The sequence below is a fragment of the Equus caballus genome, chromosome 25 (genome assembly GCF_041296265.1).
Source record: "Equus caballus isolate H_3958 breed thoroughbred chromosome 25, TB-T2T, whole genome shotgun sequence".
In the NCBI taxonomy this organism is placed as follows: Eukaryota; Metazoa; Chordata; class Mammalia; order Perissodactyla; family Equidae; genus Equus; species Equus caballus.
In genome coordinates, this window is record NC_091708.1 from 25,776,124 (window position 1) to 25,802,091 (window position 25,968).

At 44.5% G+C, this 25,968-nt stretch overlaps 1 protein-coding gene and 1 pseudogene across 1 annotated transcript; one reads left to right on the forward strand and one right to left on the reverse strand.

The window, feature by feature from the left end:
- Window positions 1–5,536: 5,536 nt before the first annotated feature.
- Window positions 5,537–10,003, reverse strand: LOC100053653 (major allergen Equ c 1). Its single transcript, XM_001489445.4, has 7 exons — window positions 9,815–10,003; window positions 9,049–9,185; window positions 8,239–8,312; window positions 7,450–7,560; window positions 6,990–7,091; window positions 6,770–6,815; window positions 5,537–5,812 (listed from the first exon to the last, which is right to left on the reverse strand). Exons 1-6 carry the CDS (start codon window positions 9,908–9,910, stop codon window positions 6,778–6,780), a joined length of 558 nt encoding a protein of 185 aa, XP_001489495.1. The 5' UTR covers window positions 9,911–10,003; the 3' UTR covers window positions 5,537–5,812; window positions 6,770–6,777.
- A 271-nt stretch (window positions 10,004–10,274) lies between these two features.
- On the forward strand, window positions 10,275–14,212 carry LOC100056736 (THO complex subunit 5 homolog; annotated as a pseudogene).
- Window positions 14,213–25,968: the final 11,756 nt, after the last annotated feature.

Below are 25,968 nucleotides of genomic sequence, written 5' to 3' on the forward strand. Positions count from 1 at the left end.
TCCAAAACTATAATATTATAAACTTGTGCTATTTAGCCACTAAATTTATGGTGATTTGTTACAGCAGAAACAGGAAACTAATACAGGACCCATTTCTCCTGTCCAGCTGGATGCCAAGAATAGAGCTTCATAACTGTATTTTCCATATACAAGTAGAGTTTCCTTACGTGTATTTTTAACTCTTGGAAGGAAGTGCGGCATATATGATCTACTGAGTAATCCTAATTCACACTAGCCTGCATTTGGAATATTATTCTGTGGTGCTCTTTGCAGCAGAATCTGTCTTTGTGTTGTGCTTATAACCAGAGGCGGGGTCTCCTTAGATGAGGTTAAACCCCCTCTGGAGTTGTTGAGTCTGTTTTTGTTTGTTTGTTTTTGTTGAGGATGCTCGACATCAATCTGGTTTTTCTACAGTCTGGCCTTTCTGGACTCCTAGGTCTCTTTTTTTTCTGGCCCTCCCTGTCAGGGTCCACCAGTGTTATTTTCTATTTAAAGATTTAGTTTGGCCAGAGCCAAACTTGGCCTGAGGAAACTTGGCCTGAGCCTAGTTTTGGGCTATCAAGGTGCTAAACCTCCTCTGGGCACAACCTTGTGGCATCTGCATCACCACTAACCATTATAAGTTGCTCCTGGGCGGTTGAAAACAGGTGATAAGAAGATACTAGAATATGGGGAGAGCAAGCTCCATCCCAGAGGATAGTCTGTTGGGCTACATCCTCCAGAATTGGAAGGCCTTTGGGTATTCCCCATTGACCCGAGAGCAGGTAACACAGCCTGGCTATAATATTCACTGGAGGATGGGGAAAAATGGCAAGAAAATGAGACCCTAAATGTTAATACCATACTATGATTAGATCTATTTTGCAAAAGAACTGAGAAATGGGAAGAAATCCCTTATATCCAGAACTTCATGGCACTATGTCTTACTGAAGAGTTAAAGGTGGAATCTAGGCTCCAACAACCAAAGACCCCTCACCCTCCTCTTGAAGATAGTACAACTAGATTAGGAACCAGTTACACACCTGGGATATATCCCCTCAGACAGGTACGTGACAGTGAGGGGAAACTTATTCATGTGTGCATCCCCTTTTCCACCTTTGATTTGTATAATTGGAAGGCACACACTAAAGGATTGAGAGCTGACGCAGAGGAATTCACAAATCTGCCGCTCATAATCCAACCTGAGCAGATACTCAAAGCCTGCTAACTACACTCCTTATGGCCAAGGAAAAGTCAGACGTTCTCTTAAAAGCTAGAGAACAAGCAGATAATGAATATGACCCAGGATCAGTCATTCACAGGCCTAGTTAACAGGCTATGCCAAGGATTGACCATGGGTGGAATCCCAATGATCCCTGATGATCACGAAAAAGAAGACAAGGTGAAAAGGCAAGCCACCCTGTTAGATGTGGCTCTCCAGTCTGCTCAAGGTAACCCAAGGAAGAGTAGAAGATGCCATGGGTGAGTGACACCAGCTCCCACTGAGGGACAGGAAGGGCATTAGTGGCAGGACTGTCCCAAGCATACCCAGAGAGGGAAGGGGTTGAACAGACCAAGCCATGGCACCTTCCCTTGACTAAAGATGAGATGTGACAGGGCCGTGGGGCTCCCCAGTTGGCCCTAGGAGTCCTGGGTGACCTCCGCAGTAGGAGGAAAACATGTTAAAGTTCTTGCTGGATACTGGAGCCACATTCTCGGTGCTGAATGCCAAAGAGGGAAACATTTCCAAAAAAAAAAAAAAAAAAAAGTGTGGCATAAAAGGAGTATCAGGAAAAGGAGACACCAAAATGTTTCTGGAGCTCTTGACCTATGAAATAGGGTCAAAGATACTGAAGCATTCCTTTCTGTAGGAATCAGAATGCCCTGTTCTCCCACTAGGGAGGGTCACGCTATCAAAGTTAGGGGCCTCAATAAGCTAGGAACAAGAGAAAATACAGATCCAAGTCCCAAAGAGTTGGGGAGTTGATCATATGGCCCTGTTACAGGAGCCTAGCACCTGAGAAGGAAGTGATTCCCCGAAAGGTTTTAAGCCCTTTAACTGACCTGGATCTTCAATAATGACTGCAATGTCTGCCCTTATCATGACTTTAATTACCCAAGGCAGTTCAAAGTATACGGGGTATGGTGAAGATTTGCTAGCTGAGGCAACTGAGAGAACCTAAAAGATGTGGTCAGTTTACTGGAAGGCTGGTGTTGGGCATCAAGGCTTCAGCTGTCACAGCCTGGAAAGCTGGTAACTCTCATTACATGTTGGGAAAACATTTGGTCAAATGGTTCCTGCTGTACCTTGGAAAACAGACCATGTGCTGACAAAGGCTGTAGCTAGGGGAAGAAATAGAAAAGATTCAAGGTGTTGGAATATTGGTATCATGTGCAGGACTTCTTGCTGCTTTCAGCAAAACTTGCAAGAGGGAGGAACCAAGGCTACAGCCAGCCAGGCTGCAAGCAGAGAGAGAAAGTAGCACAGCTTTGAAAAGGGAGGCCCCCTCTGCCTGAAGCCTCACTCTAAGTTGAGTGAGGGTCACTGCTTCTTTACCCCAAGAGAAGCAGTTGTAAGTAGTAGCCGTGAAGTGGAAGTCTGGTCTTCGGAGAGAATGCTGCTGTCATGAAAGGTTGTGAGCCTGCTGGCAAAGAAGGGATTAAGGGCTCACCCCACCCAGATCTATTGTTTTAGATGGCTTCAAAGTAGCCATCATCAAATTGAGAAAAGCAGATGGGCTGGGCAGGGCATAAAGCCCAATCTAGAAAAACACCAGAGTTTCCAAGCTTATCTCTATGTCCAGATAAGATTTTTGGGATCTGATTATCTGCACATGGAGAAGTCAAGAGGCAAATACAGCCAAAACCTATCAAGTTTTTGAGGAATTTGCATGGCCAAAAGACATTTAGATCAGGCCTATAGCAACAGCATGTGACTCTTTAATCCTCAAAATAGTCTCTCCAAACCTGCACAAGCAGGAAATGGATGTGGCCATGGGGGATAAGTGACAAGGAAGAACCTCACAGAGCCAGGGGCCACAGAGGACAGTGGGCATACGACCACTCCTCCATCACATTCTCTTTTCCCTTACTTCTTGCATCTCCGCTTTAACCACGCAGGTGAGGACAATGTCCTAGGGTTGGTGGAGAAACAAGATAGAAAGAACAGGGCTCCTGAATGACTACATGGGACAGAGCTGCCAGCCAACTTGGAACACTTACTTCAGATTATTCCTAGGAGAGCAAAATTAATTCTGTCTTCATTAAACCATACTGGATTATGGTTGGGTCTCTTTTTTTATAGCAGCCTAGCTAGATAAACTAATGAAATGTCCAGAACTGAGATATTTGTCTTTTCCCACTAAGCTGGGTCTTCCAGCTGACTGGAGTAAATGGCAATTCCATCTTTCCAGTTGCTCAGACCAAGATCCCTGGAGGCATCTTGTGTCCCAGCCGCTACAGAATGCATAGCATTGAACCAGGCCCTGCATTTGTGGTTTAGTTTGGTGCTTCCCAGAATTCCAGGCAGCACATGCCCAGAGTGGGCTTGTGTTCTAGTCCTAAAAATCTTAATACTCTTTCACCAAAGACCACCAGCGACATCTCTGTAGTTGAATAAGCTGGGTTATTATCACAGCTAGGAAGAATGCTCACCATTAGGAACCATGGGTATCTCAGTGAGAGAGTGTTAGGAAGAACCTACTATAGGATTTGGGGAGGATCTAAGGAAGCTGTAGATTGGGTGCTATTGGAAAGCAGGGGCCAGTCTGTGATTGGATGTCCCAATAAATCTTGTCTATAGGGAGTGGAGATAAGCATGAGGATAAAGCTGTAATCAGTAAAGAAGTAGCAGTCACTCATTCTAGCAGAGAGAGGGGCATGTTTGTAGATTGCACAATGATCTTGGAGTGACTTTGTGTGATGTTGATGTTTTATGAGATTGTTTCCACCCAGCAAAACAATGTGGCCTAGCCGTGAGCATCAGGCCAGCCTGTGATAACATGGAAGCCTAGCTATGAGAGTCAGGCCAGTTCCAGGATAGCAGTGGCTGCTGTTTTTCTTTCTCAAGTCGGGGGTGGTACCTCGTTTGTGGGCCACAGGCAGTCAGCTTCTTTCTGAGACCCCAGGTGGGGGAGAGAGGCTGTCTTTAAGTTCATTCTCACTCAGCCCCTGCTTCTCAGAGGTATGCATTTTCAGCTGCATCCCCACCTGGCCGTTGTGACGCTTGCCTCCAACCCTGCACGTGTGACCCAGATCTGTACTCAGAACCCAGAAGACAGTGCTGCTCTGGCGTGTTTACCCACATCATTCCCATCTGTTTTCTTTCTTTCTTTTCTTCTGGAAAGAACCACTCTGTCTTTGATCTACAAACCTTTTCACTCCTTACTGTTGAGTGTTCTTAACATTTCATGCCTCATTTGCTTAAAACGTCTGGAGTTGGAGGGTAGGATTCAATGTGAGCTCAAGCTGCCATCTTGACCTGGGATCAGCTGAGGGTCTTTTTGTGCCTCCCTCTGGGCTGCAGTTTCCTGACCTGTGGTACTACCCAGCCATTTTCTCCATCAATGTGGCCCTCATTGCATTGCTTGCTATTGTAGTTAACGTTCTCAGCTATATCAAGGAAATGCTAGGCCATGCCCTTCTGGGTATCAGCTGTTCTGACCCTTAAATGCCAATATTTGTAAATGAAAGATTCCAATATGACTGATTGATTTTCTGCATAGCCTTTTGCCATATTTCAGCAAACCAGACCAAGTGGTTAAGTCAGGAGCCATAAGCCTGAACCTAACATTCTTGTAATCTGGAGGTGGGGTAAGACATGGGGAGCATCAGATGCCTAGAAAGCCTTCTCTCCATAACCTTATGTCCATAATGACTGAGTCATTCTTTCTGCATTATTTTGCACCCCGCCCATGTCTTGTTTTGCCCCAACACCCGTGTGTAACATTTACAGTCTTGGGAAAGGATGATAAGTGGAGCACGATCTTTAATTTTCCTTTCTCCAAAGACTGCAAGCCTTCCAAAGGAGAAGTTAATAACATTTAGCCTGCTTGATGCCTCCTGACTGTACCAAGTACAGGTTGCTGAGGATAGGTATTGCTCACATGTCATGGAATCTCACTGAATATGTTCACCGTAGGTAACAGCAGTGGTTGAAGGAGGTTTCCCAAGAGTATGAAAGGACACGGGCCATCTCATAGGATGGATGACACAGAGAAGCTGGGATGTGGAGGCATGCTCTGAAACATGTCCAGGTGGTATCAGCCTCAGTGGCATCTGTCTCTCAGTAATTCATTGAAAAAGAGAATTGTAGGATGGGGCAAATTATAGGACAAGTCTTATAGTTTGTCTCAGCAGCTCACTAAGAAATAGGCACATCAAAGGGTAAGCAGCCCTCACAGGGACAGAGAATTAGTGTGGAGGAGGGAGAATCCTGAAACTCAGGGAAGATTCTGAGAAGCTGGAGGAGGATTATGGGTACAGGGCCAAGGAAGTCCCCTCATTCGCTTGCTGTCGGCCCCACATCTCTCACACACACAAAGACAAGTCACATGACTGCAAGGCTAATCATTTATTGATCAGGTAGAGGAAGGTCTCAGCATGGTCGAGTTCTGGGCATGGCAGAGAGAGTGGGGAATTTGGGAAAAACCTTGATTCTTGGTGAGTTGAGGAGTCTTCCTAAACAATTAGGGAAGATCCGGAAGATGCAGAGATAATGCCTTCACGTGCGATAGTGATGGAAATCAGGTGACAGAACTTGTCACAAGATGTCATGGGGATCATGGAAGGAAGATCCTGGAGCCCAGGTGAGGAAGTATTCACTCTCACTCAGCTACATAAGCCGATGAGAAAGAAAACACAGAAATGTATTAAGCACGTCTTGGATTGAAATGAAGGCAAAGAAACTTTATATTACAGAGAAAAATGGGGAAGAAACAGATATCAACTTGCAGTCTAATCTATGTTATTTGCCAGAATAGTGGGAGGGAGGACATTGAGTAAGTAACTTCTTTTTCTATTGCTAATCCCATCTTAACCTTCCCTCAACTGAGTCTATGAAACAAAGAATGGAAGTAATGAAGGATCCCAAGCTCTTTTCAGTCATCTTTAGCATTAGAAGTTTTGAAGAATTTTTGATAAATTGAAAAATAATGTCCAAAGCCATAGCTACCTTTGATTAAGTGCTGACTTTGTGCAAGCTATAGTGGCTAAGGCTTCCACATATGTTGCCTGAATGAAGCCCCACAGTAAATCTGAGGCAGGAAGCAGATGAGGAAACTCAGAGTCTATTTTCCAGATCAGAAGACAACTGGAAGGAGAGACAGCTCTATTCTCAGATTAGAAGTTAAGGCCATGCAGAGATCAAAGGAAGGCATTTTTACCACAAATTGGAGGGTGAGATGCCCTTCTGGGCTTGGAAGATGGACCACAAACACAGAATGTATTTGAGTGTCATACTTATACCCTATTACTCTTTTCCCATTTAAAACTTTGTCGTAATGATTGTTAGCACATTGTCAATCATTGAGCCCTTGTCCCCAGCATTATTATCCACACAGGAAATCTGTCAGTAGACATCATTGTTTCCCTTTTAATTGCTTAGATCATTTGCTCAGAAGCTCATGGTAGGAGTGATCCTGAACCCTGGTCCTCCAACTCCAAATAACCAGGCTCTCTCCACAAGCTGCCTTACCACATTATTTTTATTGTAATCTTTAGATATAACCCCCTAATGCTTTTGGAAGGCACTGATCCCTTGGCCACCCCCTCACCACCAGAGATCACCAACCTGGAGGCCTAGGCCACTTCGCTCCCTCGGGTCAGAAAACAGCGATCTGTAGAGGCAGAGCAGAGGGCATTCAAACCAACCACAGTTTATTTCCCAGAGAGAAACCAAATGATTCTCCAGGTTAGGACAAAGGGGACTGATTAAAGGTCCCTTTCTCTTCGATTTCTCCTTTCAGTAAAATGGAATTTAGGAAGAGAAAACCAGAGATAGCTGAACTTACCAGTTTGGGTCAGGTCAAATATCTTTTCCTCAAAAATTCCTTGTCTTTGGGCAATTTTCACAAACTCTTCCTTGAGTTCTGGACTCACATCTGGTTCTCGGGCTGTAGGAAGAGTGACAGTAACTACTGTGTCCTGTATATTTGTCACTGAGGCTCATGAGGGGCATGGGGCTCCAGATGGATGGGAGGATGGATGGCACTGATTGGGTGCTTAGGCGGAGTCTTGGGGATGGGATATAACCTGTCTTGAATTTGACATCTTTAGAATCTCCTTCTGGCATGATAAGAGATTTCATCATCTTCCCATCACTGAACCTGAGGGCTTACCAAAGGTGAGCATTTGTCTTCAGAGGAGGAGAGACATCCCAGGATAAGATTGGGAGGACCACTTTCTCTCCAGGCTTCCTCCCTTCCCCTCTCTCCCCACCCCAAGATGAGTGTCAGCATGAAAATACTCTACCAAAGAAGTCCAACTTTTGGTATGGTCTGTTCTTGCGGAAATTCACCAGCTGAATAATAATATAGTCAGAATTGACAAATTCATTTATGCGAAATACATTGTATCCATCATCTGTGGAGGAAACAGAACACAGCTCAGAACTTCTTTGGTCCATGGGAAGCCAATAAAATGCTTTACTTATTCTCTCCCACTAACCAAATGCAAGTGCATATCCTGGAAGAGGAAGACAGTGATAGCTAATGCCTTCCATTTGCATCTCCCTGGGCTTCAAGAGGCAACTTCTAAGGGATACTGGTAGATAGACTACTATGGTAGAAAACTTCAGCTGCAGTGGTAACTCACCCTCTGTCATGTTCCCTGAGACTCAGCTAGCTCTCTTGGCCATCTGTGTCAACAGTGTGTCTCTGTCCTCTCTCTAAGTCCCTCTGGCATGATACACCCAGTGCAATATCCTGAGCAGTGTGCTGTGGCAATGGCCACCAGGTGTCATCAGAAAGTGGGCGGGGAAGGAGAAGCTGTCCTGCCAATTTACTTTTGTTTTTTTTTTGCCAATTCTCTTTTGTTGCAGGAGGTACATATGACCAATTGCCTTCTTTATCTGATGGTATTATGTGCCAGGCATTGGCTTTTATGCATAACGATCTCCCAAATTCAGAATACTAGCTATTAGATGGCCTCCATTACATTACCTAAATAAGCATTGATTAGTAATTGAGCAAGATCTTGAAGATATTAGAGTTTAGTTGCAGTTGAAAGTAGACTTTAGGAAGACATGTTTTGTATACTTACAGATAACACTATATATAGCATCCTCTTCTGTTTTGTCAGCAACCAAAGAAAATCCACTACACTCTTCATTTCCCCTGTAAAACACAATGAACTGATGCCCAGGAGATTGATGTGGCAGGTCCCTCACACTCTACCCATAACTTGAGTTTCTTATTCCACTTAACTGTTTAACATTTTTTTGTGCAGTTTTCAAAGAGCTTTTATTTCCATCATTCACTCTATTTGATACTTTGAGAATGACTCAACTACTCCTACCCCTGTTACTCTACCATTACGTCCCACTATTACTGTTATTACAGCTACTTGTCTTGATAACTGGCTGAGTGCTCACCACGTGCCAGCCTCTCAGATAAATAAACATTACCTCACTTGGTCTTCACAAAAAACCATGAGAGAGAATCATTATCATCCTCTTTTATCCAAGGGAAAATTGGAGGTGGAAAGAGATGAGTTTTCTTGGTCACACAACTAGTAAGTGAGATTCAAGAGGTAGATAGGCTGTTGATCACACATGCTATGCTCTTAATCTATGCAATTGGGCCACACTGTTGATGATTCTGATACCTCTTTACTCCTTACCTCCTTTACTGCCATTTAAGTTTATTCTTGTCACCAGTCCTTATCTCTGAATCTAGAAAAGCCCCAGGTTCATCAAGCCCTAGATCAGTGCCAGATGAGGGACTCTGATTTGGGATATTGGCCCAGAATGCATGTGTGTGTGTGTGTGTGTGTGTGTGTGTGTGTATAGAGGTCCAAGACCATACTCAGCCTTCTATTTTTCCTCTCCCAAGTAAAAAAGGCCATACTTACTTTCTTTGAAATTTAAAGTACAGAGAAGAGTTGTCCAAGGGCTGGATGTTTTCCACAAAAATCCTCATGCTACCATCTTCTTCCACCTTTTCCTTGATGTCTGAGGCCACGAAAATGGAATACCACTCTCCTGAAATCTGCAGTACATCGGTGAAATGATTGGGTAAGAAAAGAGGGGAGGGGATACCACACGAACACTTGTCTTCTTGAACTCGGTCCTGTGGGCCAGGACTCATAATGCTGATGTGAAGTTGGAATTAGAACTCAGGTCAATTAGCACCACATCTAGGGCTCTTTCCCGTGAGAATGGAAGTCCCGAAGTGTTGTCATTCTTTTTTTTTTTTTTAAAGATTGGCACCTGACCTAATATCTGTTGCCAATCTTCTTCTTTTTCTCCCCCCCTTCTTCTTCTTCTCCCCAAAGCCTCCAGTATATAGTTTTATATCCTAGCAGTAGGTCCTTCTGGTTGTGCTACGTGGGATGCTGCCTCAGCATGGCTTGATGAGCGGTGCTAGGACCGTGCCTGTGATCTGAACTGGTGAAACCCTGGGCCACTGAAGCAGAGCATGCCAACTTAACCACTCATCCACGGGGCTGGCCCTATTGTCATTCTTTAACATGGTACAATTCTCTTAGTTCAAGGTCTGCAGCCACTCCTTTTGTCTAATATGTCGAACAACTCCTGCCCTCCAGCAGTGCCACCTTGCTTCAGAATCCTCCAGACTGCCCCCCACAGTCAAAAGTCACTCTGCTCTACCGACTTTACCTTTGAAATATCAAAGTTTCTTAGTGGAACATCACTGTTTTCTTCCTGTTGGGCACAGACAAGAATCAGCCCCAGACACAGCAACAGCAGCTTCATCCTGGCCGGGGACAGCACTGACTCCTCTATAGTCACCGGGAGTGAGTCTTTCCCTGATGGTGGCTCCACTCCCCAGCTCCTCTCTCTTTATATCCATTCTGGGTCCAGATATTTGTCCCCGGGGCACCATCTTTCCTCCTCCCACTCCATGAAGTGGTCCGTCATTCCCTGGTGTGAGGCCAAGGATTGTTCCTGCCCTTTTGAAACTTGGCAGTCCCATATCTTTTAGATCTACTTAGTGACTTTCAATTTCTCACAACACATACTCAAGAAAAATGGTGGATTCTGTAAAGGGCTGCCTTTTGAAAGCAGACTTAACTGTGAATCTGGCTTGCAACCAGAAAGCCAATAATGTGTAGCAAGAATGGAGTATAACCAGGAAATGGAATGTGTGGGGAATCTGTGTTCCACCGCTCACATCATGTACAGAATTAGGTGAGTTACTCCACTTTTACTAGGCTCAGAAACGAAGAAACTGTCTCTACCAAAGATAATGTCTTTGGTAGATATCACAAAGTGTTAAAACAGAGTTGATTAAAATAGCGTTGAATAAAATAATGTCTTTAAAGTATGGTGTCTGATATTCAGTACATTTTAACTCTTTTTCTGTATCCTCTGAACTCAACCCGTGCAGCCTTTCCTTTCCCCACAATGAATGAACAACTGTTCAATCACTATGTGTACCTCACTATACCATAGGCCCCATTAGAGAAATGGGTAAATACAAGATGTCATCCCTTCCTTCAAGCAACTTTCAATGAAGGTGGAGAAATGCTTCATATCCTCAATAAAAACTTAATTCTACAGGCATATGAAATAATCCACCTGAGTGGGACCAAGACCAGACCACTGTAGGTCAGAAAGGGGGTGATGCTAGGGAGGTGGCGTCATGTAGAAAGTGCTTAAGAACACAGGCCTTGGAGTATGTAGACCTGGGCTTCATTCCTATCTCCGCCATTTTGAAGCCGTGAGGACCGATTTAGCCTCTCTGAGTCTTCACTTCCTCTTAATGGGGGAAGATCCGCCTATAGATTGCTGTAGGGATTCAATGGGATGATGTGCGTAGAACCCTCAGCATGGTGTCTGGCACACACTGAGCTGGTGGGATCAGAGAATTGTTACTGGAGAAGGTGGGAGTTGTGGAAGGTCTCGAAAGTTCAGGAGGGTATGGATATATGGAGAGTGTGGGGGAAGAGGATTCCGGGTGAGAGGAATCCTATAAGTTAGGCTCCTATGCTCCCAGCTGGGACTTGTTAAAAGCCATGGCTTATTTCTGCCTTGTGCTACTGGCCCACTCCTGCACCCCCTACAACAGAAGGTAGCTAGTGTCAGGGGAGGAGCTGTGCACAAGGCAGTGACCATAGGAGCTGTGGCATTCTATCTGTGACCTGCTCTAAAAAGTCATCCCAGCCCCTGGGCGCTCATTCCTAGTTCCTATTCAACCGGTATCTAGTCATTTGTATCTTGAGGCCTATATAACTTTAGCCATCATGGGCTGGCTATAGGTTTTCCTGCCCCTGAGATGGAGGAACTGAGCTTGATAAATGGTGGCAAAGGCTGCACACTTTATTCACTCCATTTGATTCTTTCCAAGAATAGATGGCAGCCTATGAGCAACCGGGTTTTCAAAATGAACCCTGCTCTCCCTGGGCTATGATGCTGAGGAGAGAGTCAGCCACCACTGCTGCACACACCATCTCTAGCCATCCTACCACCACGGCTAACTCTGCACTCTTAGATCATAGCACCATATTGTAACTTTCTGCTTCTGGTGGAGATGTCTTTCTTGTTTACCCCTGTACCTACTATAGCACCTGATACACAGGGTCATGTTTCGAATGATCGTGCACTAAACACTCTCTTAAAAGCACTAGGGATTCTTGCTATTAGCAGGAACCTTATAGAAAATCCTGTTGTAAACAGAAATATTACTTTTGGGTAGTGACCTACTAATACATATTTATTGGGTCACAGGAGTAGAAAGAGAGCATGGAACTGAAGTCAATGATCAGAAACCAATGTTGAGGATGATCTTATCTACTAAGATCTGAGCTGACCATTCCCCACTCTGATTATTCACTTCCATTTCAAATCTACCACAGTTTTGGTGGTCAGCATGAACATAGCCAGGACAGCCTGTAAACACTGAAACAGTAAGATCAAGGCTGCAGAAATACCCAAGAGATGTGACGCAGTCCATCGAGGGACTTGATGAAAGAAAACCCAGGCAAAAATAAAAGCTGAGAGGTCCTGGGCCCCATGCGGTGTTCAACATTAAGATCACCCACGTGCCACCTAAGGCCAGATCATCTCTATCACCTTCCCCAGTGGAGTGCCTCCTGTGTTACTGTCCACAACAACCCCTGACGTCTCTGCTGTTTCTTCCTGACCTCATCTAAGAACCACATCATCAGAATCAAGCAACAAACGGAAGCCCAAAGTGATCCGAAGTGATGGAGCCCCAGCTGAAGGGAAGCGCAATCATTCTGACTGAGCAGGAAGGTAAATACTACAGTGAGGAGGCTGAGGTGGGCCTGTGGGACCCTGGCAGAGACTATGAGCTGTACAAGTACACCTGCCGGGAGCTGCAGAAGCTCATGGCTAAGATTCAGGACCTGAAGAGCCGGGGAGGCAAGCATGTGGCAGTTGAGATAGAAGATCGGAGGATCCAGGGCTGTGTGCATTTCATGAGCCTGAAGAAGCTTCACAGATTAGCCCACAACAGGTTGAAGAAAGGGAGAGATCAGACCCACGAGGCCAAGCAGAAAGTAGATGCCTATCACCTGCAGCTCCAGAACCTGTTGTATGAGGCGATGCACCTGCAGAAGAGATCGTCAAGTGTCTGGAGTTTAAGTCAAAGCATGAAGAAATTGATCTGGTCGATTTAGAGGAGTTTTATAAGGAGGCTCCTCCAGATATCAGCAAGGCTGAAGTCACCATGGAAGACCCTCACCAGCAAACCCTCGCACGCCTGGACTGGGGCCTGGAGCAGTGAAAAAGCCTAGTGGAGATGTGCCGAGAGTGCTTGGCCAACAAGGAGAAGATCTTCAAGGAGAGCGAGGTGAAGGAGGAGTACCGGAGCAGCCTCCAGCCTCGCCTCATGCAGGCTTCCCTCCCAGTGCAAGGGTACCTGTTCATGCCTTTCGACCAGGTTCACAAGCAATATGAGACAGCCAGACACCTGCCGCCTCCCCTCTACGTCCTCCTTGTCCAGGCCACTGCATGTGGGTAGGACTGTGATAAGACATTGTCTATGGTGATTGAAGGCAGTGTGGATGAAGCCAAGGCTCTTTTTAAGCCTCCTGAGGTCTCCCAAGATGACAGTGTGCTTCACCTGACTTTCTACTACCTCATGAACCTCAACATCATGACGGTCAAAGCTAAAGTGACTACCGCCACGGATCTGATCACCCCCATCAGTGCAGGTGACTTGCTGTCTCCTGACTCAGTCCTGAGCTGTTTGCGTCCTGGGGATCATGGAAAGAAAACTCGGAATCTAGCCAATCAGTATCAGTTTGGCAAAGTTGGCATCCTGACTTTGAGAGACTACGTACTTAACCTAGGTCTCGTCTATTTGTGGGTACAGAAGCTCGGTGGCCTCCACTTCCCAAAAGAATGGCTCCTGCACACAGTGACTGCTGACCACTCACTGAGCACCAGCCACTTGGAGACCACCATGAAGCTGCTGAAGACCAGGGTGCAGTCTCTCCTGAGCCTCCACAAACAATTTGCATCCTTGGAACATGGCATTGTCCCAGTTACCAGTGATTGCCAATCCCTTTTCCCTGCAAAGATTGTCTCTCACCTGGTGAAGTGGGTGACGATTACCCATCGAGATTACGTGGAGGTGCATTTCATGAAAGACATTGTGGAGGTGGGACTGGCTGGAGACACCAATCTCTGCTACATGGCTCTTGTGGAAAGAGGCGCAGCCAACTCCAGCCTACTGTGGTGCTGAATCCTGGCTACTCCTCCATCCCACCCATTATCCAGATCTGTCTCAGCTGGAAAGGGGAGGAAACCAACAGCAAGGATGACAATATTCGGGCAATGGAGAGTGAGGTCACCATGTACTACAAGAAGCTGTGTGGCCTCCGGCCCAGCCAACAGTTCTTGACCAATCAGCTGCAGCACCAATGCATGCTGCTGGACATCTACTTGGAGACGGAGAACCATGACAATAGTGTTGAGGGGCCCAAGGAATTTCCCCAGGAGAAGATGTGTCTCTGGCTTTTCAGGGGTCCCAGGAGGATGAAGCCGTTTAAATATAACCATCCTCAAGGATTCTTCAGCCATCGCTGACCTCCTGCTTAGCCTGTTGCTTCCCCCAAGGCCCCAAGTGCTGTGCCTCTGCTTTCTGCGATGGCCCACATATGGCTCTTGATACTCTCGAAAGACAGGTGTTTTATTTCAAGCCTATTAAAATGCCACCTGACCAAGAAAAAAATAAAAATAGAAAAATAAAAGCTGAATGAACGTTAAATCAATCAGGAATGGTGCTTGGTTTTACCATAGGATTCCCTTAAACAATGCTCTTGTACTGCATTTAAATATTTGTGGCAGGAGCTGTGGATTGCTGATCTGAAAACACTCCCACAACTTGTGGATGATCCATAAGTATCACAGGTGAATGAATTATCCACTTTTACATTGGGGGGGATGGGAGGAGGTAGAGATGGGGAAAGATGACTCAAAAATAAATTAAAATAAAAAGTAAGCACTGATCTTAGCTTCTCCCAGATGATGGTGTAAGTACGTGAAATAAGGATTCAGTGTACGAAAGTCAACTTGGCCACCCATCGATGGGGAAAATGTCTATTGTGTAATGCAAGAGATGCAAGGTACAGCATTTGACTGTAGAGTAATTTTGTCTGTGGGGTAGTACGTTGCTTTATGCGATGATCCTACTGAAGGAGTTTTGAAAAATAATGATTCAACCAAATTCAGCTACCATTATTAAATGCCTACTCTACACTAGGCCTGTACCAGGCACTTTGAGGGCTAAAGAAATATGAAGGATAGGGGCTGTGTCCTCAAGAAACTCCTGGCCAGTGCGAGGATGATTTGAAAACAATCTAATTATAAGGTAGAAAGTAAAAAAAAAAAATTATATAGGAAAACAGAGAAGCCAGTAATAATGAGGAACAGGAATAAAAGGAGAAAAAATAAAATGTGATTTGATTCAATTATAGACTGACCACCCAATTCCAGGTGCGAAGCCAGAATTTTTTCCCTCCAGACGAGCAGAGCTTTCCCTACAGAACACAAGCTGTAATAGTCTCCGGTCCAGTGGAGAGGGAAAGAGAGGGTCTTCTGGGAAGTAAAGGTTTTGTGGAGGAAGGGTGAGAGTTGGGTTGTTCTGCCAGCCTATGGGCCCCAAGAGAACGGACTTCCTCCTTTCTGTAAGGGGACAAACAGCACTTCTGATGAGCCAGTCTGTCAGAATGACAGTTGTGTTTGGACTGAGTTCACACCCAGTCCTCTGGTGCTGCTCTGAAGAGCCAGCCTGCAGACCGTCTCTTTTGTGGAACCAACTGAGTATCGTCCTGATTCTTGTTAAGAGTAGGTAGTCCTTCCAGGGCTGAGCCCCCCAGGCCCCAAATATCTACCAATCTTTCTAGAACAGAGAGCTAATATACAATCATCTTCCCACATTTCAAACGTGGCATTGACACCTGAATCCAAACTGTTATAACACAGTCAAGTTGCATCAGCTACTTTTACATATAAGGCCCTTAAGGCTTCAACAAACTTAGAAACAATCTGGCAATCAAAGGAAGAAGGTCTTGTTGAAAGTCATGTTTGTTCAAGCAACTGATTGTGTGAGAATCCACTTACCAAGGCAAACAGTTATAATGGAGATATATTTTGCAACAGTACAAATGTCATCAGTCCAGGGGACAGATAGATAAAAATAATATTTTGATCTCAGAAGTAGAGTCAGAACCCAGTGGGTATTAAAGTGCTTTACAGATATTAGTTAGACAGGTATGAGTTAAGACTCAGAGCAATTAAGTAAACTAACCAAGATCACACAGCCAGTAAGTGGGAGAACCCATATTTGAACCCAAGGCTGTCTGATCCCAGAGCCCTTACTCTTATCGACTGCACTATACAGGTCGAGGCTTGATGTTTCTGACATGAAGGACAGATGGAACAGGAACAAGTAACACTTTAGACCCTCAGAGTTGTCTGCCTGGTAGTTGGTACTGAGGAAGCTGCATGTAGATTTCTCCAAAATGTGGCCCTATGGGTGTAGCTGCAAGAATCTGATCAAGTGAGTGGCAAGTAACAACTCTCTCTTGGTCAACAAATATTTGATGGCCGAGTGGATGGATGGATGACCTGGGGAGTATTGCTCTTTTAATAAGCAAGCAGGAGATGCTTCGATACCCAAAAGCAAAACTATGCCCTACCCTTCATGACTTCAAGTAAAGTACCTGGTCAACAACCGCATTAAGACTTCCTCACCTGACACCAAATGCAGGGCATTTTATAAGTGACCCAAGAGAAGGGTGACAGTCTGCCAGGTAGTTGAGAAAGGCCAGGCCTAAATCATGACAGTGTATGGGGAAGGGGCTGATGGAGTTCATATATGACCAGAAAACGGTCCATTTATAATCAGGCAACTTGACTGAAACTAACTAGCTGACTAGAAACGGACTTTGTGATCTTGTCTTCAGTCACACTTGATTAATTGGAAAAGTCACTCATTGAGAAAGCCAGTGGGAACATTCAAACAGTGTTACAGAATATCAAGGCATAGTCAGTGCCAAGAAGGAGAGCAAGAAATACAAGCTTGTTTGGTTCATGTGCCAGAGTGGAAGGAAACCCTGGTCCCCAGCATCCAGGATGACCATGTATATTGCTGGTACTGGCTCAAATCCAGTTCTAAAGTCCGTTGACCGATGAAAGGTTGCTTGGAGCTAACAACATTCTATCTGTGTCAGCTGGGTTCTCCGGAAAGCAGATGCCAAGACAGATTTAGGAGTGAAAAAGGTTTACTGGGGAGTAGCACTTGGGAAAGGGAAAAGGGAGGAAGCAGGATTAGGGGAGGACAGTCACCAGACCATGAGGTAGATCTGACAAAGTCTCCCTCAGCCCAGCGGGGAGCTCTAGAGTGTGTTAGAGGAGGCCCGTGTTAGACAGAAATGGATAGGCCCTTGTGCGGCAGTCTTGCTCAGTCATTGGCTGTGGCCACCCCAAGAAGACCTGTACCTCAACTCAGGATTTGAGGCAAATCTGAACGAGCTAACAGTGCAGGCTGCCAGCTAACCACACTCCTCACAGCTGGGCATGAGTCGTTTCCTGAAGGCGGAATCTGAGCAATACATCTCTGTGTCTCACACACCATCCGAATATCCGGAAATAAGTGGCCTCATCAACAGAGGTCCAGAGTTCTCTCCCACGTGGGTTATGGGCAAGGATGGAAGCAGAATCTTCTCCCTCTTTCTAGTTTGAAATTTCTATCATAACATGAGGATTCTCTGTAGGTAAGAAAACCAAGAATCTCCGTGATTGTTGTCTCCAGATCCACTCAGTAAAATTCAGCAAGTACTTACATATATGTGGCGCCAGGTTACCCAGAAGGCCATCTAGGACTGCCTCAGTAGGACATCATTTAGGACCGATTTATTCCAGGGACACTGACACCACTAGGCTTGGGGAGGGGGGTAGACAAATCGGCCAGGGGGAAGAATAATCATGTCTTGGATCCTGGACTCTTGGGGAAACGGCTAAGGAGCCCCAAAGATAAAAATCATCCATGGTACAATTTTGCCATAGGCTGGACCTAATTTGGAAACGAAGAAAATCTACTTCATACCATCAATGTGGGGATTTGATGAAATTATTTCAGAGCTTGGCACAGTGCCTGGGACATAGTAAGTGGTCAATTAATGGAAGTTCATCATACTCCTTTATTCATTCCACAGATAGTCCTCACTGGCTCACTATCCAAGCACTGAGTGCACATCATTGATCAAAATAGCTTCGACCCCTGTCCTCACTGGGATTCTACAGTGGCCTGTTTCCATTTAATCTTGACATTCTGCATCCCACAAGGTCAAGAGGATGACACGAGGAAAAAGACCAAACTAGGTGCCTCTCCTTTAATTGTAGCCCCTACAAAAAACCCTAATTTCTTCCCTTCATGCTGCAGTCCCTGCTGGAAAGCCCTCCCTTCTCTGCCTGTTCAAATATTGCCTTTCCTCCAAGGCCCAGCCCAAGAATCCCTGTCCTTTGATTCTCCCAGAGCTCACCCTCTCATCCTTTGTGTGTCCCCACAGCCCCTAGAGCTTTACTGTCACCACACAGCAGGCAGCCACGTACTGGGTCATGCTAATTGTCAGGACATAGTTCTCAATGAGTTAAAAAAACATAGCTCTCATACAACTATGTAGTGAGCATGTGTCAAACATTTGATTAACTCATTATTGAAGGAGGCAGCTGGCTCAATGACAGCTGGTTCTAAGGAGAATATGAAAAACTGATGCATATATTGTCAGCGAAAGAAAAAAATGGCAGAATAAAATTGATAAGTTAGACACAATGTGGTTAATGTCCTGTAGGGCAATAAATCACAACCTTTGTGGTTACCTTCTCAACTGGACAGAGATCACTTATACACTTACCAGACAAAAACAATTTGTACCTTCTCAGTTTTTTACTAATTAATTCCTAACTTCAGAGTCTGGCCTCTAAACAACAGTGAATAGTAAGTGAAACATTGTCAATTTGCCGGGAGAATCAGATGACCCCAGGAGGGCTTATCAGATAGTGCTCTTGTGTGACTTTGACACGTGGCCATCTTATCTTTTTTTCAATTTTTGAATAATTTTTAAAACACTAGTTCCTATGGTTGCACATACTTTGGAAAGGTAAGAGTGACTTTAGAGTCAGAAAAACCTGGGTTTGAATTCTGACTCCATGTAACCTTTATGAGGCTCAGTTTCCCCAAAGAGTTGTTGCAAAGATAACGCACAAAGTTTTAGGAAGTGCTAGAATGCAATAGGATCCCAATAAGTATTAGATCTCTCACTCTCTTTCTCTCCTCTTGTGAAGATAATGACCATGCTTTGTATTTCTTATTCCCTCCCCAGCCCCCTGCCCCAGCCAGGTTCTAGTAAAATGCCTGAGCTCTGTGTAATAGGTTTTCAATAAATCCTCTCTGATGGTTTTATCTATGTCTTGTCTGTGACTTAGGCAAGTTCCTTCCCTTTCTGGGCCTCAATTTACCCATTGATGGAAATGAGAAGATTCAGTGGTTCTTAACTATGGCAGCACTAGTCCTGGGCGAGTTTTGGAAATGGGGTTGGGGGGTTGCAGCATTCTTGGTATTTACAGTGACTGGAGAGTATTGACATTTCGTGTCCAGCATCCGGTGATGATCACCCTTTGGCAGTGCCCAGGCCAGTCCCCCACAAGGTGGCACTGTTTCATCCAACACATCAACAGCGCCCCCACTGGGAAACACTGAATGGTCTCTACAGGGCTTCGCCAATTTCACCTCTGACAACAAATTCCTGCTTCTCTGGTGTTTTGTTGTTGTTGTTTTTTGAGGGCTGGAAGAGCACAGCTGCACTGTAGAGGCCTGTTTTGCTCAAAAAAAATTATGCTTTGTTTCCAAACATTTTAGCAATTTTCTAGATTATTCCGTGCCTGAAACACAGCTTCACGTTGTTGCTCTTTCTTGTCTGAAGAATAGTTCTTGCTTTTTGCTGCTGCCAGCCACACCGAGCAGATCCATTTTCTGGGGAAAAAGATTGCTCCAGGGCACCCTTATTGGGAACTGACTGGTCTTTGCTGAGTGGCCAGGCCTGATAGAGAGAACAGCAGGGAAGTTGAAGACAAGGTCCTGCCATCAGGAGGGAAAAAACAAGCCTACGACACAGGTAACCCCAGAGTTCCAGGAGAAAGCTGGAGGCCTGCTAGCTGCATTCTGAGTGACTTCCCTCCAAAAAACCTTCTCTTCTCTTCCTTCCTTTGCTCACGGTCCTGCATCAGGCAATTGTCTTGGTATCTCCCTCCCCTGGACGCTGAGTTCTAAGGGGAAAGCCACTGGGTCCCGTTCTTCTCTGTCTTCTGTTTCCTCCTGGGCTTAGCAAGGCAAGCACTAAGTTTATACACTTTTAAAACCAAATCTCATTCTCCTATCAATTCACCCTTTTCCCTGGCATCCTGAAAAGAAGCAAGTTCTTTAAGCCAAGGAACAAAATACTTTTTCTTCAGGAAATGCGGAGTCTTCATAAGACCACTGAGATTCTTTTAGTAAAAACTAGCAAAGCAGGAAAATGAAGTAGCCACAAGGTGGCCTACGAGGACAGATTTAATCTTCTTCCAGAAGACCTAAAGAGAAAATAGGGTCTAGCTGTACTGGCTTAGGAAGTTGCTAGTCTGTCACGTATTGATAATAATCAGGGTAACACAGTTGAACGGTTAAACTCTACTAATCAGCTTAAATGCCCATTTTTAAGGAAATATATTTTCAACTTTAATTCAATATGAGGTCTGGCAATTTTGTTAGTTTCTGTAGCTTTCTCCAACTTAGAAACTTACAGCAAACACACTGGATCATATTCAGGGGACACTTGCAGACAACACGGCATTTATTGAGTTGAAACACATAAAATTGCCACTTTAGAGGTCAAAAAAACAATTGAATATTGGCAGTTTCATTTGGTTCAACCAAATAGTGGTGATACTACTGCTGACATTAATGATTTTGTTTTCCTGATATGTAATTGTTGATCTTATATGATAGAATTTTAAAACATAATTTAATCATTAATGAGAGAAAATTTAAGAAATGCCTAAGATTGCTTAAAACTCGACTAATAAGGTTGCCTATATGAATTTGGCAATAACTGGTACTTCTTGGTTTTTGCCCCACTTAATTCACTTAATATATGTTAATTCAGAACTTATTTTCTGTTATGAGTGTGAGAGTCAATTTTCTGGGCTGATCACTTTTGATGTTGGCATTTAGAATGAAAGAGAAATTGAAATAGTTTTTAAATAGTATATATGGAACAGATTTTTAAAAATCCACCAGTTTCTTCAATGCATGATTTACAAATCTAGTATTGTTCATTTTGTTTACTATAAAACAGGTATGTAAACAGTATTGTACAATGAGAAATACCAATCTGTGTGATATTCCTTGTTACATGACGGTCGTGTTCAGCTTAACTGCGTGCGGTCCAGTCCATCCACTCGTGTTTTGGAGAGTGTTCTTTATTCAATGGAGTTTTAATTTAGCATAGAGAAAAATGAAGGAAAGAGGGGACAGCTCAAATACTGGTGAAAAGTCAAGTAAAATGTGGACTGAAAAAATTTCTGCTTGATTTAGTCTCCTGAAGGTAAGAGGTGGCCTTAGAAAGACCTGTTCCTGTGGGGCTACAGGGGCAGCAGCCTCTCCAAGATGTTTGGACCTGTTCCAGCTCATCCCGCAGATGAAAGGGGAGGAATTCGTACCTCCATTTTCTATCAGTAGCTTGGGATGCAGATGAAGCTCGTGGAAGCTGGCAAAGAGGCAGACTGATGGTGCAGCGCTTGGCTGAGGGGACCAGAGGCCAGAAGTGCAGTAAGGCGCGTTGTCGCCCCCTAGTGGGCGGCCGGAGGGTCAAGCTGCATCGCACAGCGACACTGCTGCTGGTGGAGCAGCCTCTTCCTGCTTCCTTTCTTCCTCTGTGCGTGGTGAGAAGGTTTCTGCGGTCAGGAGTGTTAAATGATTCCTTACTTTTGTCCTGTATATATATATACATATAAACATAATTTGCAACTATTAGCTGAAGAGTCTCAGCAGAGCACAGAACTGGTACATATTATGAACTGTTTTAAAAATTGGACAGTCTGTTATTTTGCAAGTACGAGAAATGTAGAATGGCTTTTGACTCTAGTCTTCATCTTGTTGATTTCCATTCTCAAGTGCAACCTATTCTCTACGCAGCTTTCAGAGCTAACTTATAAAAATGGAAATGAGATCACTTCAGTCCACTGCTCAAAATCTCCAGTGATGAGCCAGCCCTGACGGCCTAGAGGTTAAAGTTTGGTGCTCTCCGCTTTGATGGCCTGGGTTCAGTTGCGGATGCAGAACCACACCACTTGTCTGTTAGTAGCCATGCTGTGGAGGCAGCTCACATAGAAGAGCCAGAAGAATTTACAACTGTACACAAATGTGTACTGGGGCTTTGTGGTGGGAGGAGGGAGATTGGCAACAGATGTGAGCTTAGGGCGAATCTTCCTGTGCAAAAATTTTAAAAAATCGGATCTCTACTCACCAGTCCAGATTTCACCATTCATTCCAATGAACTGCTGCTTTGAAAAATAAAATCTCCAGTGTGTTCCCATCGCTCCTAGAAAACCACGTGAACTTTTTCTGGTGTTGACGTCTCCAAGCCCCACCTCACGTCCTAGCCTGCTCCCTCTCTCACTGCCCTTTTTGATGTTCCCTGAACATGTCCAGCTTGTTTCCATCCCACCACCTTTGCAGTTGCTGTTCCCTCTATCTCAAACACGGTTCTCCTACATCTGTGCAAGCCTTGTTCTCCACAAAGCCACTGTCGAGCCCCGCTTTGTTTTACTCCATAGCACATAGTCCTGCAATTTTATGATGTATTTGTTTTATTTATTTGTTTATTGTCTGTCTCTCTGAATTGGATATAAACTCCCTGAGGACTGGAGAGATTGTTCTGGTTGTTCCCTGGCAGAAAGTAGGAGCTAACTGGACACGTGACAAATAAAGAATAGAGGAATGTACGACACTGGCTATGTGGATGTCAAAAATCCTGCTCTGGATGTTTCATGTCAGAGTGTTTTGTTTTGTATTGAATTTCCAAAAAGAAGCCAAAAGCAGTAAGGGAATAAAACAAGAGCCACTCCCATTGTGATTCTGGAGATATGTAAGTAGCCTAAATCACACCAGTGACAAAATAAGTCACTTCAGGGCACTGGCTGGTCATTGGGTATGTTTTTACAAATCTTTTAGCATCCTCTCAAGTGAACATTTTACCAACATTTCTCAAAGGAGGAGAATAGCCAATCAAAGACCTCGGAAAATTGCACATAGAAAATAATCAGTAAATATTGTTAATACACTCTCCCCCAAGTGGTACAAACTAGACAATTTCTGAGTTGGGAAATACAGTTCCCAGTTTAGCCAAGTTGACAGAACATAATCCACCTATGCGGTCAAGGAGACCACTCTTGGAAAGTGAGACCAGAAGGATGAGAATGTGCCGACCACACGCAGCATCGAGGCAAGAGCTTTCAGATCTGAGGGAACCGTGTGTACAAAGGCTTAGCTTATGTGAAGAATAGGAAACAGAGCAGGGTGGGCTGGATCATAGGGAGAGAGGGGGAGGATGGGATGAAATAAAGCTAAGCTGTAAGTAGGGAATGGCCAGATCACAGGGGGCTCTATACGGCAAGCGGTTTGGATTTTATCTGAAGTGCAAGTCATTGAAGGGTTTTAAGCAGGGAAGTGATGTGATCAGATCTGAGTTTTCAAAAGGTCACAGCAGCTGCTGTGAGCTGGAACCGCTTGTGGTGGGGCGAGAGAGGAGGCAGTAGAGAACACCCTGCACATAGATGTTTGTGTGTGAGCGTGGGTTTCTGTAACCCAGGTACCTGAAAGGGGATGACTCCGTCAGGAGGTAAACATGTTTGACATTTAGGTATGTATGCAACTTGCTTCAGTGTCACCTCCTTGAAGAGCCTTCTATGACCCTGCCATCTAGCTATGCCGACCCCTGTTCTTACTTCATGGCACCTATTTATTTTCTTCTTAGCACAGAAATGATGTATAAGATCTTGTGTTTATTTACTTTTTTATCATCTGTCTTTCCCAAGAAGGCAGGACCCTGTCTTAGTCCCCGTTATACTCACTGCCTAGGACAGTGCCTGGCATAGTAGACAGACAGTGAGTGAAGATTTATTGGATAGGTAATTGCTCTCCAAAATGCCTGAACAAGTTTATACTTTCAGCTACAGCACATGAAAACCTGCTTTCCAAATTCCTCAACCAAAAAGGATGTTACTGCTCTCTTTTCGGGGGAGGGGACAAACAAATGATATTTTGATATTTTGTCGTTTATTTACAATTTTAAATTAAAACTGCAATGAAATATCTCTACATACTGAGCAGAATGGCAAAAAATAAAGAAACAAAAAACCCGACAACACCAAATATTGCAAGAATGTGGAACAACCAGAATTCTCATACATTGTTGGTGGAATGTATAATGATACAACGGATTTATATGCTGGTGAATGAAAAAATCCAAAAGCAAGGACCATGACGCTTAAATTTGAGAACACTGGAGAAAAAGAAAAGAGCCCAAGACTTACAAAGAAAAAAACAGGTCACATACGACATCAGAATGGAATTCTTAATAGGAACCCTGGAAGCTAGAAAATGGTGGAGAAATATCTTCAAAATTCTGAGAGAAAAGGATTTTTAATCTAGAGTTCTACCTCCAGCCAAGCTATCAATCAAGTGTGGGAGCAGAATAACGACAGTTTCCCATATGAAGAGTTGAACAATTTTACTTCCTTGTATCCTTTATCAGGAAGTTTCTGGAGGAAGAGAGTCATAAAATGAGGAAGGAAACAAAGCAAAAGAAAGATGTGGAAATGGGATGATACATAAGAGAGAAGCAAAGGGAACTCCTAGGATGATGGGAAGGAAGGTTCCAAGAGAAAGCAGGAAAGTTGGCACAAGAGGAGACGGGGAAGAGCCCCAGGAATGTGGCTCCAGGTTTAAAAGAAGAAGGAGAAGTGGGAGAAGGGAAAAAAAAAAAAAAACAAAGAGAAAGAGGAGGAAGAAAAGAAATAACTAAAAGGCAATTTACACCTCTACCAGCTACTTAATGAATAAGAGAGAGGTACATAAAGAAAATGAAACTATAAAGCAACAAGGAACTCTAAGGAAAATGGAAGTTGTTAGAAGAAGAGATATGGATGACATTACACTATGAAGCTCCAGTGTAAATCATATCAAAAGGGACCGAATGATGGAAAGCCTTCAGTGCAGGCACGGGTCGTGGGAAGTCTGCATGCCCAGCCGATGCTCATGTTCTTCACGCACGTGGGTGCACTGGAGGTGGCCCTGGACAAGCTGCAGGCTCTGGGGATGCCCTCTTGTGAGTGTCCACTGGTGGCACAAAGCCCACAGTCCCACAGCACACCTGGCTCTCTGGTGGCTGACTCTCCCCTGGGGCGGCCCCGCACTAGGCCATCAACATGCTCCACGCTCAGCTCAGGCTGCAGAATCGGGGCACCAGGCCCGCGGATCCTGATTCCTAGGCCACAGTGGTCAATCAGTAAACTGACAAATTAGTTGCATAGGGCTGGGCGTGTGCATGTGCATCTGAGCAGGGCCAGTTTCCTGGGAGTGCCACCTGTGCAGTCACACAGAGCCCAGGGCTCAAAAGGGCCCATGCTTGGTTTAATGCTTTGCTGTTGTCATCTTGAAATTCTTAATAATTTTATTTGTAAATTTATGTTGTGTTAGTGAAGTCTGATGGGACAACGGAGCACATGCACGAGCACAGGATATCCACGCCATATGTGTGTCTGCCATTCCTTGCCGTCCCATTTGCATAGAACATTCACAATGTCCCATGAACACAGAATTGCAGTGAACCCACAATGTGCAGGAATTCAGTGAGTCTCAAAAAAGGCAAGTGTGTTACGCCTACAACTGAATAAATGGGGGTGCTGACAGCCCCCATGAGGCCGTGCTTTCTGTGTGAACCAAAAACTCACTGCCAACTCAGAAAGAAGGCAATGGCGTTGTAAGAAACACAGATGATCAAGGAGCCGGGTCATATCCTTCTTCACTAGAGTGACTTCCCTGCAATTACTTACGCTGAAAATTAGAACAAAGAAGAAAGGAAAAGACAGAGCACCACGTAGTTCCCTTTCCTCTCAGGCCTTATTTACCCATCAGGAGGCTGAAGGGAGAGTGTTGCTAGAATGTGCCAATGCAAGAAGTGAAATGAAAAGTGAGTTTTCTGCAGCATCTCTACTGTTCTGGTAAATATAATATATATGCA